General features: G+C 34.5%; 1 protein-coding gene across 2 annotated transcripts in view; it reads right to left on the reverse strand.

Annotated features, from left to right (window-relative positions):
* The window catches only part of pacs1a (phosphofurin acidic cluster sorting protein 1a), a 32,416-nt gene extending 17,325 nt beyond the window's left edge, over positions 1-15,091 (reverse strand). The window contains exons 1-7 of one of the 2 annotated variants that reach the window (XM_051093404.1): positions 14,619-15,091; positions 6,066-6,153; positions 5,896-5,985; positions 5,583-5,708; positions 3,400-3,544; positions 3,142-3,233; positions 371-454 (exon numbers count right to left, since the gene is read on the reverse strand). In XM_051093404.1, coding sequence (XP_050949361.1) covers positions 371-454; positions 3,142-3,233; positions 3,400-3,544; positions 5,583-5,708; positions 5,896-5,985; positions 6,066-6,153; positions 14,619-14,773 — 780 coding nt within the window. In that variant the 5' untranslated portion in view covers positions 14,774-15,091. Of the gene's footprint in view, positions 1-361; positions 455-3,141; positions 3,234-3,399; positions 3,545-5,582; positions 5,709-5,895; positions 5,986-6,065; positions 6,154-14,618 lie in introns of both variants that reach the window. The other variant, XM_051093403.1, reaches the window with a different exon arrangement.
* Between the last annotated feature and the right edge of the window lie 1,604 nt (positions 15,092-16,695).

The raw sequence follows: 16,695 nt of genomic DNA on the forward strand, positions 1-16,695 counted from the left end.
CAACAGCAGGGAACAAAAATAGCAGCAAGCAGAGAGCGAAAAAAAAGCTGTCACAACAACCACAGAGCGCTGGCAAAGGGACTAGAGGCTTGTCAGCTAGAAGACAGAGCGCACAGGAAAACAAAACAGACTTGTGAAGGCATCTGAGAGGAGGAAGCAGATAATACGTTAATGTGCTCAGAAGCCCCATTCCTAGAGTTTCCATATGACTGCAAAAATTGGAGCAGCTCCAATTGCTGCTACATGTAAAGAACATTAGTGGCCTCAGGGAGAAATATGCAGTTGGTTAGCTTCTTGACAAAGCCTGAGTCAACATGGAGGCACAGAGAGGTCTTTTTTTAATACTGGAGAGATCACTTACGTCACTTACGTTAGCTCTGGTGATGGAGGCTGTGGAGGGCAGTTTACGGCGAGGTTTCTTTTTCCTCAGTTCATCCTCGTCGTCATAGAGGTACTGCACAAAAATGACAAACCATGATTTAAGACCTTAAAAACCTTAAATAAAATAACAGCTCACACTGACTATGTCTCTCGAGTGCAAGAAAAAAATATAGCTGCAAGCAGCGATTACCGGGATTCAGGCATTTAAGGCATTTAAGCACATATGAATAAAGATATTGCATATTATTTAGCCTGTAATCACCTAAATCAATGATTAAAAACAGCATTTGTGTCAAATCCAAATAAAGTACCACAGAAATATGATGTTCTTTTACATTTATAACTGTTATCATGACCAGCTGTGGTCTGATCTCCCAAAAACTTGAATAAAAATCACCCGTCGCATGTGCTCACCAGGCTTTGTGAAGTTTTGAGTTTTCATTTAGGCTTTAGGGTATATTTGGACAGGCCACTTTTTTTTAAACGACCCCGTTATAGCTTCCCAAAGGGTAAATTTCAACATTTTTCTGTTCATTATTGACTTAGAGTGTACAGAGAATCGTACTGCAGTGTTTTTTCCAGATTGAGCGAAAAACCTAGGACTAGTTTGCAAAAGTAGGTTCATTTAATCATTTAACAAATGATTTGACAGCAGTGGTTCTAGAGGCAAAGTTGTTCAGAATGAGGAGGTTTATTGTATGATATAATAGATATTGTGTTTATGTGCGATAAATCACGCAATATGCAATGTTTATGCCTTTGGAAAATTAGATATTACCCCCAGTGGCCAATTTTGTTCAGATTTTTCACAGACCTTTAGAGCTGTGACTCAGACCAGCCCACCGAGTTTTGTTCCAATCAACCTCCATTAACCTTGTCTAACAGGTGCTCAAAATTCATTGGCCAATAGCAGACATGTTTTTTGAGATACGCAAATATCCATTTAGACACTTGTGGCACTTTGCGCCAAGACCGTGTGTACCAATTTTCATGTTGATAGGACAAATGGTTGTGGAGGTATAGCCGTTTTTATGCTTTTTTCCCCTCTTAAAATGCCACCAAGTGGCCAAGCTATGTGACTTTTTTCACATGACCTCATATTCAGCCCTTACATACATGTTCTGAGTTTGGCGAAGATATCTCATTTAGGGCCGTGACAGTCGCAATGACAACCGTGCCACCACGGTCGTCGGTTGAATGGTCGTCTCATTCCATTCAAAAGTTATAGCCATTTTAGTAAAGTAAAAGTAAAAGCTGCCCTGCCCCTTTCGTCCTTTTGCAATGGTGAGTCTAAAGTTAAACTTTTTTTGATAATTATTGATATTCACTCTCCGGAAAATCTTCATGCACTGGTTTAGTTCCGATCAAAAACCCGGGCTAAACCTTGAACTACTTCACAAAAGTAGGGTTTTTTACATTCTCAATCATTTAACAAATGGTTTGACTGACAACAGTGGTTCTAATAGTGGCCCTGCCCCTTTCGAAGTGTCCCATTTAACTTTTTTTTTGATAATTATTAATATTCACTCTACAGAGAAGTTCCGAAAAACCTAGGACTAGTTCGCACAGGTTTTTCAAAACAATCCAAAATACACCAAATCGAATTTGTCGTGAACCAAGGGCTCCAACGACATAAGACACTTGATCCTGCAACTAATGGTTTAGCAGTTATGAGCAATTTCATACTTCGCTGTAGTGCCCCCGTCAGGCTGACTGGAATTATGTTACAAATCTGTGGCAATATGACCAAATAGTTCAGCCCAAAAAAAAAAAAAAAATTGCTGAAAATGTAGCTCAGGCCATCAAGGATGCAGAGGAGTTCCTTCTCAGAACAGATTTGAAAAAATGTAATATGTCACTTGCTCACCAATGGATCCTCTGCAGTGAATGGGTGCCGTCAGAATGAGAGTCCAAATAGCTGGTAAAAACATCACATTAATTCAAAAGTAACCCACACAAATCCAGTATTAATGTCTTGCGAAGCGAAAAGTTTTTATTTTCAAACCATTTCTTTCAGCTAAAATACAAGTTCTCTATTCATAACATTGGTTTCTTCAGTGAAAAGTTGTCTGATTCAGTAGAGAAATATGTACAAATCAGGCAATTTTTACAAGTGAAAACGGTCCAAAACTGTTCTAAACATCTTGATGTGGATCTTGATGTGAGAGGACAACAGCAGATGCAATTCTTCATTGGAGAAAGTGTTATTATGGTTTATGGAACCAGAAGTGATAGTTTAAAGTTAAAACGCTTTAATGACGGATTTGTTTATTACAAATACGCAGCATTTGACTTCACAGGATGACGGACTGGATTCTCGACAAATATGCGTGGATTATGCTTTTTTAATTGCTTTTTATTGACGGCAGCCATTCACTGCAGAGGATCCACTGGCAAGTGATACAATGCTAAATTTCATTAAATCTGTTCCTGTGAAAACTAAATCGACATCTTTGATGTTACGTGAAAGTCTTCAAAACTCTTCTTTTTGTGTTCCAAGAAAGAAAAAAAAGTCAAAAAGGTTTGTAAACGTTGACAATTTTTGCCTTTGGGTGAACTAATCTATTAAATCACCCAGTTTTGCTGCCTGTATTTTCACGCCACAGATTTCTGATTATATTTTTGCTTTACAAAACCATGCGGTGCTTTTCTTCAGTGATCTGACTCCACTCTTCAGTCCCTGTGCACTAATTCACTAAAAAGGAAATAGGCAAGATGGCTGAATATCAAAATCAATCACTTCAATCTCACAGGCCTTACCTGCCCCTGTAGAGGGTCATCACTGCCGTCCTGCTCCGAAGAATAGCTTTCCTCTTCCTCCTCAGAGTAATTATCGATGTCTGGAGAACGATCTGAAAGGATGAAAACAGGAACCACATGCAAGCGATTAAACCACAGCAGGCCTTGATAAAGAATTACTAAAAGTGTTCTCAAAAATGTGAAAAAGCAGCCTTGACCTCTTTTTGTAAATTCTCATTAGCCAGTTTAAATTGAAATATCAAAGTGTGCAAGTCTCACCAGATAGCTTGGCCTTTGGTCCCTCGGGGTCGATGGGTTGACTGGAGAGAGAATAGACCCTGATCTCAGCAACGGGCACTGGGGTGTCCTTCACAGTCGTGTGCAAGCCCAACACCTGAGCACCTTCTGTAGGGTGCTGCATCACCTACGGATAGGGAGAACAGAAGCCATGAAGTAAACGGGGATTAGAACTGACTAAAAACTCACATGCTAAGCAAATAAAACAAACCCTTAGCTTTGTTTAAGGTGCGTTTAAAAATATGAAAAGGTTTTTGCAAAAAGTATATATTTTCAATGTATTGTCTAGGACCCTATTATTTCCGCAGCGTAATAAACGCAGACGGAAACGCGTTAATCCATTCATAAAAACGGCATTTGCCAAATTTTGGATGAATAAATCAAAAGTAGGTCAGTAAACTTAAATCAAAACACTATATGGACTGGTGTCTGTAAATATTATGCCGCAAAAAGACTATTTAAACATGAATTCTGCATGTTCTGTGTAACCTAATGAATGGCGCAGACGCGAGGTTTCATTTAATATTAACTTACACATACTGAAGCGCAACTGACGCTAGTTTTTTCAGCCTCTCTCGCCTATGAGTACATGAACACAAACGCATAAATATAATCTCTAGAAATGCTCAGAGTCACATTTTACAGTTTCTTTTGAGAAAAACTACGGTCATATCATATACAAACAGAAGCAGGTCTTCAAAGCAACCCGTCAAAATAAAAGTGCGGTAACGTTAACCTGTAGAAACTGTGACAGAAATGTTACCCTAAACCACAAAACCAGTCATAAGGGTCAAGATTTATACATCAGAGATTTATACAAGCTAAATAAATAAGATTTCCACTGATGTACGGTTTGTCAGGATAGGACAATATTTGGCCAAGATACAGCTATTTGAAAACCTGGAATCTGAGGGTGCAAAAAAATAAATAAATAAAATAAAATTTCAAAATACTGAAAATCGCCTTTAAAGTTGTCTAAATGAAGTTCTTAGCAATGCATATTACTAATCAAAATTACATTTTTTATATATTTAAGGTATAAAATTTACAAAATATCTTCATGGAACATGATCTTAATTTCCTAATGATTTTTGGCATAAAAGAAAAATTGATCATTTTGACCCACACAATGTATTTTTGGCTATTGCTATAAATATACCCATGCTACTTAAGGCTGGTTTTGTGGTCCAGGGTCACATATATTACTTAATGTAATGATACTAGTACTACTAATAATGAAATTATTATTAAAACATTATTTTTTAAGAAATATTTGGCAGAGAAATTATTTACCAGAATTTATTTACCAGAGATATGTGAATACACAGTATTTCTGAGAGAAAAAAAAGAAGAAAAAGAAAAAAAAGATTATTCAAATTTAATGAAACCATTAAAATTGAAAATTAATGGAAAACACAAAATTCATTTAAAAAAATAATTTGGAAAAAAAAAAAAAAAAAACACAATAAAACATTTTATAGGACCTTAAAATGCCATTTTTGTTAACATTTTACTAAATTTCTATTAAGTTTCATGATGTCAATCAATTAGACGAGCTTTTTGATTATTTTCTGTAATCATAAAACATTAAAAGAAATTTAAATGTAAAACAACAGAATCCAGAAAAATTAAAATAGGAAAAAATAAATGGATAAAATGGAATTTGGGAAAAAAATATAATGGTTTTTATGTAGGGCCCTAATTGTTTGCTTAAAGAGTCTAAACACTTTTTGTGCTAAGAGATACTGTATGTGCTTTAAAGTTTTATTCTTGTGGATTTTAAATTGTTCTTCTTGGTTTGAATTCGATAATAATGTGACATGACGTGGATGTGCTGTCAACAGTTAGTCATGTACTGAATCATAGCACAAATACAAATGTCTTGGCATTTATTTGGGCATTAAATCACACATACAATATGACCTGCGTGGATTTTTGTGCATCTGTGAGAAGTTTCAGTACTGTTAACGCCATTAAAGTGATATAAAACTTAAGCACAAAAAAACGTTCTCACCTCCTCGTACAGCAGCATTTTATTGCAAAATTGATAACACTTTCAAACCTTTGTCGAAATGTGTGGTTTTAAACAAGATTCACACAAGCAGTCTAGAATTACACAAAAATGCAGCTGAACTGGATTTCGTAGTGTTTTCGCAGTTCCTCACCTCAGCCATATTTATCATCCCTAGCGCGAGGGTCTTATAGCCCAGTATAGTGCGGTTCTTGTACCTCTTGCGTCTCTGAAGCATAATCTGAAGTCTGTTGGCATCTCTCTTCAAAAAGTGTGGGTACTGAAGACAAAATGGAAGGGAGAAAGTACTGCAAAATGTAACATTAACTGGATTTCATTCATTATGGGAAAAGTCATTTAGGGACTTCCGATAAGTTACATCAAAACAAAACTATAACAACGTAACATTAAATCTGCAAATGACAATTTAGTTCTAATCTCATCCAAAATGCACTCAAACAGCAAACCTGAAGAGAGAAGGTCAGCTGAAGATCAGTCTCAGTAAGGCCTGCAGAAGACAGCATGATTTCATTTGAGCGCAAAATGCGTTTTGAACCCTAAAGAGACAATTAAACTCATTAGTCACCTAAACACAGATTTATACTCAAGTGATGCAAACCAGTAAAACAAACTTTACCTGAAGTTTAACTGCAATGACCACCGAAGTGAGATCTCGGTCCAGCTCCTTCAAAATCACTAATTTTTTCAGAGTCAGACTGAGAAGTCTGCAAGAGAAAACAAGAGAGAGATGCTCAAGTTGCTCTGAGGACAAGTTGCTATGGCAGCTGAATGAATAATCTGTCCCCAAGCCGGCTTATCAAGTTTACCTCACACAGTTGACATTTTGGCCTTAAATCCCAGATGCAATTTTGGCTGACATTTCTCTTAAAATTCCACACAACAACTGCGACCTTTTCATACTGCGATTGAGAAGTGCCATGATGGTTTTTAATATATGTCATTGTCAGACACAGTTACAAATTTAAATGTGCCTTATATTCAAGGGATTGATATTTATGGCCCTCACGTTGTTCCAAACCCATATGCTGTTGTTGTTTTTTCTTCTGTGGAGCACAAAAGGATATTTTTTTAAATAATTAACACACACTTCTTTTTCCATTCTGCCCTTTTGTGCTTTTATGTCCTTTTTGGAGCTTAACATCATTATGAAAGGTCATGATACGGAAAAGCTGCTTCCTTAAATCAGCACAGGTGATTGGATCGACATGAGGGTGAGTCAGATTATTCGTTTTTGCACTGAGCTATCCATCTATAAAATACATGACTGGAGATTCAATATCCAGCTGGCTATCTAAGGACAGCTACCAACTGATCCTGAAGTGAAAACCATTTTAAATTCATCTCTATACCTCAAATAGACAGGACATTTGACGTAAACTGGTAACAGACAAAGAATGCGATGTCCCAAAAACGGGGTTGTCCTCTGATACGTCTCCACAAGGTGTTCTGAGATGTTTTTGGCTTGAAGTCAAGAACACTGCATTGGTGATATTAGATTTAGGGGATAAATCTCAGAGTGACACAGCACTCAAGCAGTGGGCTTATTGAGTTTCTGTGACAGGTTGTAGATTTACACAATGCCAGGAGAACACGGTCATGAATGTTTAATAAATTAAATACACATGCATATCTAATCTCATAGCCACTATGAAGACTATGATAAAAGTAACATTAAATATACTTTTTTCATTCCATAAAATTTAGTTAGTTAGTACAACTGTTCAGAAATTAGCTAGTGCTGATTAGCATCTTTGAGCTGGGCCCAAAAGTATCTAAAATTGTCACTACTGTAAGTTACAATCATTGTTTCGGACAAAAGGGAACACATAATCCTTTATTTAGGGAAATAAACAAAATTTAAGTACAGTTATGCAAATTTTTAGTATTTTAGTATGTTTTTGTAGTGGTTTAGTTTGCAAATTAAAATTCTGTAATGTGATGTGTGCTATCAAAGCATTACTATCAATACCGAAATTGAGCTGTCACGACCAAAACATTGGATGTTTTGTCTAAAAATAAAGTATATTGAATTATCAGCGAAAATGCTATGATAGTGTTTGGTTCAATGTATATTCAAACGGACGAATCCTTAACTTAAAATCAGTAAAATCAACTTTTTGCTTTTTACATAGAAAAATTGGATGCAAAATTCAACAAATTTCATAAATCACACTTGGAATTAGGGCTGAAACGATTCCTCGAGTAAATCGAATAAAAAAAAAAAACCTCCGTGTTTCCCCACGGACTATCATTACTGAGGCACAAACCGATAAACGCTGGACATATTTAAGACTGTAAATTAATGATGGTTAATTACGAAGTCCCTAAATTAGCTATGTTTTGTGAAAGACTAAGTGCTATTTATGTTGTCTCATTCTCTCTCTGTGACACAGAAAGTTAGAAACAATATCAAACGAAGAGTGCCTCAGCATGATTACAGATGCGATACTGATTTTATCCAACAGTTCATCAATAAACAAGAAGTTAATATTAAGACACTTACGTTTTAGACAGCATATTGCCTGATTCTGCTCTATTTCGCCAACAAATGATCATTTCAAACACCGCCACAGCACTGTTTTGCGTCTTCGAGCAACATGACGGTGTTTCGTTATTGAATGAATCACCCGTTAAATGATTCAGTTCAATCGCAATGACTCACTCACTTAACAGCGACTTACTGCCACCTACTGGCGGTTTTGATTTCACATTTAAATTTATTATCAGTATTCAATGTTTTGTTTAAAATAACAAAATATTATTTATGCATTTGTAACTGGAAGTTAAATGCATTCATGTCCCTCTGAGCTAAATTAAACATCTAAATGCCTCAATTTCTTCACTTATGCCTTTGTTTTAGGTTGTAATGTTTACCTTTTTTTAAAGTAATGTGAAATTAATTTTTGTATTATATATATATATATATACACAACCGTTCAAAAGTTTGGGGTCAGTACATTTTTATTGTTTCTTTTTTTTTTTTTTTTTAAGAAATTAATACTTTTATTCACCAAGGAAGTATTAAGTTAATAATTAAAAGTTTATTAAAAGTTAATAATAAATAATTTACATTGTTATAAAATATTTATATTTTGAATAAACACTGTACTTTTTAAACTTATTCATGAAAGAAAAAAAAAAAAAAAAAAAAAAAAAAAATCACAGGTTCCAAAAAATATTTGGCAGCACAACTGTTGATATTATCCAACATTGATCATTCTAATAATGAATCCGCATATTAGAATGATTTCTGAAGGATCATGTGACACTTAAGACTGGAGTAACAGCTGATAAAAATTCAGCTTTTCATCACAGGAATAAATTCTATTTGAAAGTATGTTAAAATAAAAAACATTATTTTATATTGTAAAAACATTTTGCAATATTACTGTTTTTTTTCTATATTTTTAATCAAATAAATGCAGCCTTGATGAGCATAAGAGACTTCTTTAAAGACTATTACAAGTCTTACTGACCCCAAACTTTTGAATGGTAGTGTATATATATATACACACACACATACATATATATATATATATATATATATATATATATATACACACACACACATACATATATATATATATATATATATATATATATATGCATTTTGAATGTTATTTGGCATATAAATGCATTAAATGGGCTTAGTTTTCATGGTTATTAATGTTTGCAATTTTTAGCAATAAAAAGTTTATTCTTCTAAAAAGGAAAAAAATTAGAGAAAAAGAGAAAAAAATAAGAGACCTATTTTATTTTCTCTTGTATATTTGGCATTGCTCTTTAACAAAGAAAATTACTTCTTATCCGATTACTCGATTAATCGATGGAATAATCGGTAGAATACTCAATTACTAAAATAATCGATAGCTACAGCCCTACATGGAATATTCTTACAATTGTAATTGTTACTGATTTACCTCTGAAAACTTTTTAATAAAAATATCAAAAAATAGATTTACAAGGAAGAAAGTCTTAATAGGTCAATGTAACCCTTCTTATTAAATTATACTTACTGTGTTTCGGTAGTAACAAATTTTGGGAGAGGACTAATATTCCAAAACTTTCTGAAAATACAATATGAGAATTACTAGACATGTGTACCTTAGATATTATACAATTTGCATACATACAAAATTTGTGGGAAAAGACACATATTTTCAAGATGTTGACTTTGATGTTGCACTAATTCTGTCAAAAGTTTACATCCCCCTTTCAAGATCTGCAAAATGTTAATTATTTTACCAAAATAAGAGTGATTATAGAAAATGCATGTTATTTAGTACTGACCTGAATTTATAAAAAAAATGGCCCTGTTCAAAAGTTTACATCCCCTTGATTCTTAATACTGTGTTCTTACCTGAATGATCCATAGCTGTGTTTTTTTTTTTTTTTTTTTTTTTTTTGTATGATGTTAGTTGCTCATGAGTCCCCTTTTTGTCCTGAATGGTTAAACTGGCCACGGTTCTTCAGAAAAATCCTTCAGGTCCCACAAATTCAGTGGTTTTCCAGGGACTCATATGCAACTATTACAGAAGGTTCAAATGCTCACTGATGAGCACTGACAGCACTAAGAGCCGGGGGTGAAAACTTTTGAACAGAATGGAGATGTGTACATTTTTCTTATTTTGCCTAAATTTCAAATTTATTTCATTTAGTACAGCCCTTTAGAGACTACAGAAGATACTTCTATGTTTTCCAGAAGACAAAATAAGTTAAATTTACTCTGATCTTCAAATTCAAAAACTGGTGCATCAGTGAGCATTTAAACCTTCTGTAATAGTTGCATACAAGTCCCTTAGTTGTTCTCAGTGTGAAAACATCGATCTCTAAAATCATACAGTCATTGTTGGAAAGAATTAAAACACAAAAATGCTGGAAAACCAAAGAATTTGTGGAACTTAGAAGAACAGCAGGCAGTTTAACTGTTCAGGACAAACAAGGGACTCATAAATATCTATCACCTATCATCATCTATCATCTATCAGATAACAACACAATATTAAGAATCAAGGGGATGTAAACTTTTAAATAGGGTCATTTTTAGATGTAGGTAGATGTAAACATTTTATGTGGAATGTGTAATTCAGGTCAATACTAAATAAACAATAACATGCATTTTGTATAATCCCTCTTATTTTGGTAAAATAATGAACATTTCGCAGATTCTGAAAGGAAGATGTAAACTTTTGACTTCAGCTGTATGTAATGCACCAAAGTATTTGCCAGTAATCAGTATCGGCCAAAACACTGGTGCATTCATAACATACATAAACTTGGGGGAAGAAAAATATCTTCCCACTTTTAACTGTTTGTTCTCATCTTCTTAAATATTGGTGTAAATCTGTATATGAAGGTAAAAAGATTCAACACCTAACAACAACAGAACAAATTCGCCAAACGTTACACAAAGAGGAATGAAATAGTGTAGGAACAGTGTAGGAGTCAATATCAAAAGTAGCAGTCAGAATGTGGTGTGTCCACCAGCTGCTATAAGTGGAGTGCTACAGTGCATCTCATCTTAATGGACTGAGAAAGATTTGCCAGTCATTGTGGTGAGATGTTACTTCACTTTTCCACCCAAAGCACTTCTTGAACACATCTGGGGGTACATATGGTCACACATAGTATGGCATTACAAGGACGAGCAACTGTCCTAGGCCTCTAACTGTACATTGTACATTACTTAAACACTATATACTGTTAAATATCTTGACTTACAATCAGCTTTCATTTCTAAGCTACAGGTGTCGTTCAATGCCCTTGCATTACCTAAAAGCAACATCTCATGTAAGCTAACCAAGAAAACACATTAATACATAATAGCAGTCCGCTCTTCAAAGTGAGCTATATTGAACTGGATCTAATTCACTTACAAGTCAGTCCCTGTGCATTAGAGTGTAACTCTAGAGCACATAGGTAATGAAACTGGGAGAGGAGGGGCGATGCAGATGCACATCTCACCTTACAGTAATCTTATGCAAGATTCTAATGGGACAATATGCTGCGATGTCAATTTAGACTTTACCCTCTGTAATAATCTTACTGATGTAGTTGAATGGAAAGTACAAAGTAAGAAATTAAACCCCTAAGACAGTCTCAAAAAGCCTTTGAAAGCATTGTGGAGCCAGTGATGAAGAAAGACACAAGATTAATAATGTCTTCATAGCTCTTTTTCCTAGCGTCTGTCACTACTGATGCTTTTCTTCTTTGCTGGCTGCTCTTATTACACTCAGCCTCTTGGCTTCATAGCCATTTTCTCTTGCACTTCTTGCATGAAGCATCCAAAGCCCCTCCTATAACATTTCCATATCACAAACGCTTCATGGATGTAATGAGGCTAAATATGCACAAATAGTAAACAGCATATGCCTCCATTATACAGAGGAGATGCATTATTAAAAAAAAAAATTCTGCTCTAGTTTTTACTGCAGCAACAAGTTTGGATGACATTTTCACTCTTCAAATTTAATGATGCCCTATATAGAATGTGTTGTTTTTAGTGAACTGCTCCAGTCAGTACTTATTTATCAGCTTGGTGTCAATTGTCTAAAAGAGTGTTTTTGTTTTAACCAGTAACCCCCCTAAGAGTGTATATATATATATATATATAGTAATATATAAATTATATAATAGTAAGTGTGCTATAAAATTGGATTAATATTTAAAGGGGTCATGACATGAGAAACCAAAGTTTTATTGATCTTTTGACATAGAAGAGGTTATTTTATGCTTAATACTTCCTGGCAGTTTTATAACTTAAAATGTCCTCATCATCAGTAAAAAAGCATTTATATAATAACTCTCAGAAAATGGCTCGTTTGTATCTGAGGTGCAAGGTGACGTCACCCGGGTGCAGTCATCGCTTAACGGCTGACACGCTGAATGCGAGTGTCACGTCGCTTTAAAAACAAACAGAAATTACAATCATTGCCGCTATCTTGTAGGGCTTTCACTAACGATTATTTTGTTTTGTTTTGTTTTTTTTTGTAATAAAAATAGACACAAGTGAACAATAGCGTTTAAAATGACTTAATATACATAGAGGTCTTTGTATGTTTAACAGCAATTAATAGCAATGAGTCAATAATTATTAGTTAAAATAAAATAGCAAAAGCAAGAAATCATATGGTTTTATTGAACAAAACTGTTAAAATACATAATGTATTATAAACATTAGCGCTAATGCACATTAAGCATTATAACAAATACCTGCAGAGGGCGCCAATGGCCTGACGATTGTTTTTACACTTTACTGCACAATCTAATCCTTGTTTAATATTGGCTCAGCAACATTTCATTCAAATGTCCACTTAATCTTTAATATTTGGCCATTTCTTTATCATAGAAAAGCCACAGCCACTGTAATTTATTAAATACGTGGACATCAAAATGTGTAAACTTAGAGTGAGGGTTTAAACTTTTATTTTGAAATTGCGATGAACAGTTAGCATATTGAGAAAGATAATATATTCTCCTGTGTTTGTGTAGGTTTATAAATGATTTACCTAAGAAATCTGATGTAAAAGTTATGTGCATTACCAGATGAACGTTATAAAACCCAAACTCACAGAAATATGCAGAGATGGAGTTTGAAATGCTCCACACATGTAAATAATAACAGTTTGTGTAGCAGCATTTACGCATGTATGTAACCTACACGCATATAAATAATTAAAGGAGAACAACACTTCCAGAACAACAATTTACAATTATTGCACTCACCCTCTTGTCATCCAAGATGTTCATGTTTTTCTTTCTTCAGTCGTAAAGAAATAATGTTTTTTGAGGAAAACATTTCAGCATTTTTCTCCATATAATTGACTGCTATGGTGCCCCGGGTTTGAACTTTTAAAATGCAGTTTAAATGCGGCTTCAAACGATCCCAAATGCAGCTATAAACGATCCCAGCCGAGGAAGAAGGGTCTTATCTAGCGAAACGATTGGTTATTTTCATAGAAATAATACAATTTATATACTTTTTAAATGTCAAACGCTCATCTGGTCTTATTCTCCCTGCACTCTGTGTATTCTGGCTCATGACAGTTAGGGTATGTCGAAAAACTCTCCCTCAACTTCAAAATCGTCCTGTCGCTGTTTTACCTTTTTTGTTAAGGGTGTTTGATCTTCTTTGCATGTTCACTTTGCAAAGACTGGGTCGGAACTTCCACAACGATGCCAAAATACACAGAGTGCACCAGCATTTGAGATTAAAAAGTATTTAAATTGTATTTTCTTTATGAAAATAACCAATCGTTTCGCTAGATAAGACCTTTCTTCCTATCTGGAATCATTTGAAGCCACATTTAAACTGCAAAAAACACAATTTCTTTACGACTGAAGAAAGAAAGACATGAACATCTTGGATGACAAGGGGGTGAGTACATTATCTGTAAATTATCTGTACACTTTACTACACAATCTAATCCTTGTTTAATATTGGCTCAGCAACATTTCATTCAAATGTCCACTTAATCTTTAATATTTGGCCATTTCTTTATCATAGAAAAGCTACAGCCACTGTAATTTATTAAATACGTGGACATCAAAACGTGTAAACGTAGAGTGAGGGTTTAAACTTTTATTTTGAATCGTTTGAAGCCGCATTTAAACTGCATTTTGGAAGTTCAAACTCGGGGCACCATAGCAGTCCATTATATGGAGAAAAATCCTGAAATGTTTTCCTCAAAAAACACAATTTCTTTACGACTGAAAAAAGAAAGACATGAACATCTTGGATGACAAGGGGGTGACTACATTATCTGTAAATTGTTGTTCTGGAAGTGGACTTCTTTAATATCTGCATATGATGAATGAGTATTTGTGACTAGCCTATACAGTACTCCTAATGAACTAAACACTAGTATCTAATTAACAGTTACACGTGAACTTGACAAAGACAGTAGATACTATTGAATTACTTAATCGTAATTTCGTAAAATAAGCCAACTACAGGTAAAATAAAGCATGTATAAATGTTTAAACGGCTTGGCAGAGTCTCTGGGTGTGTTAAAGGTTGAAAACCTCGGGTCTAAAGTAAGAAACCACTGTTTCATGTGATCTCCAGTGCGGCGTGATCTGGATTAACTATTTACTCTGGTACAAAGTAGCTCTATTGGCGGCTGTACAAAAAAGTGGATGTCTACTAGTAAGTAAAGAAGCGGCATACCTGGGCACACAGCTGGGAGAGGAGCTGTCAATCTCCCACGTCGCGAACAGGTTCATCTGAACCGGGCGACTCGAAGAAATCGTGGCCGTCCTGAGAGGCTGCAAGTGGGGAGACGGAGCTCCCGCTCGCTGCTGAAGCCCTCCTCGCTCCGACATGCTGAAGTGTTCGGGATCTGTGCTGTCGGACCGGTCTCGGTCAGTTTAGACACTCACTCGTGCATGTAGTCTGTTCAGATGATGACACTTTCCTGACACGAGCCTCTTAACGTTCCCGCCTCCGCTCGGCGGTGAACTCATTGGAGATTCACTCAGCTGCTGCTGCTGCTGCTGCTATCAGTCCAGCTCACAGCTTGTGATGAGCTTGTGATCAACTGAGCGTTTAAAACAACAGCAGGAAGCGGAAATCTTTTCTTTAGAAACATATAGTAAAAGCAACGCCTCTCCTTAAAGACCCACGTACGAGAGACGCGACGCGACGCAACAAAAGTGAACGCGTCGCTTGGGTTTGTAGAGCACTAATTAAGGTCCCCTAATAATAAACTCAGCAGGCTATTCAAAATAAGAAACAAAACAGAAATAACAGATCTGTGGTGTTTTTTTTTTTAAATACATACATATTATATGATATATGATATTATATTATGAGATTAATTAAAACATTTGATTTACCAAGTAGCTGCAGCTAAGGAATTATGAGCACATTATGTTTCATTTGTGTATTTAATTGATTTTTTTAATAATTTTGATTACTCAAAAAAATGTTTTACTTTGTTAGTGCGTAGATGGAGTAGCAGCTGTCGCATTTGTCAGCTACATTATGTAGATATTAATATCTGTGGAATCATATTTATTTTCATTATTTATACACTACCAGTCAAAAGTTTTTGAACAGTAAGATTTTTAATGTTTTTAAAGAATTCTGCTCACCAAACCTGCATTTATTTGATCCAAAACACAGCAAAAACCATTAAATATGTTAATATTTTTACTATTTAAAATAACTGTTTTCTATTTGAATATATTTTAAAATGTAATTTATTCCTGTGATCAAACCTAAATTTTCAGCATCATTACTATTATTATTATTATCAATATTTAAAACAGTTTTCAGGATTCTTTGATGAATAGAAAGATCCAAAGATCAGCATTTATCTGAAATAAAAAGCTTTTGTAACATTTTACACTGTACCATTCAAAAGCTTGGCTTCAGTATAATTTTTAATTTAATTAATTTTAATTTTATTTGATTTAATACTTTAGCAAGTATGCTTTAAAATTGATCAAAAGTGGTGATAAAGACATTTGTAGCGTTACAAAAAAATTCTATTTCAAATAAATGCTGTTCTGAACTTTCTATTCATCAGAAAACCTGAAAATATTCTACTCAGCTGTCAACATAATAATAATAAAAAATGTTTTTTGAGCAGCAAATCATAATATTAGAATGGTTTCTGAAGGATCATGTGACTGGAGTAATGATGCTAAAAATTCAGCTTTGAAATCACAGGAATAAATTACAATTTAAAATATATTACGAATAGAAAACAGTTATTTTAAACAGTAAAAATATTTCAGAATTGTACTGTTTTTGCTGTATTTTAGATTAAATAAATAAATTAAATAAATTAAATAAATGCAGGTTTGGTGAGCAGAAGAGACTTCTTTAAAAACATTAAAAATCTTACAGTTCAAAAACTTTTAACTGGTAGTGTATTTGATTAACAAAGATCACCTGCAGTTGTCATTTTAGCACGGTATTAATCAGCTTTCACCTTCTCCATGTGCACTGTATAATAAAATAGCTTAATTTCAGATTAGGACTGAGACTAACATGCAAACCGATCTAAGTGGGCTTGCTGGTCTAAGATGATACCCTGACCTGGTTTTGGCCACTTGCTAAATCAGCAAACCATCTTAAATGTTTTAGACTGTCACTTCAGCTGAAACTGTTTGAAACGACAGAACATATTAAATCATAAGTTTATCTTTATCTCCCTCTGTTGCTCTCTTTCTATGTATTTTTTTAAACACAACCCACTTGAATCTATTATGGTAGTGGCAGCTCCTAAAACACTGCA

This window comes from Labeo rohita, chromosome 21, assembly GCF_022985175.1.
Source record: "Labeo rohita strain BAU-BD-2019 chromosome 21, IGBB_LRoh.1.0, whole genome shotgun sequence".
In the NCBI taxonomy this organism is placed as follows: Eukaryota; Metazoa; Chordata; class Actinopteri; order Cypriniformes; family Cyprinidae; genus Labeo; species Labeo rohita.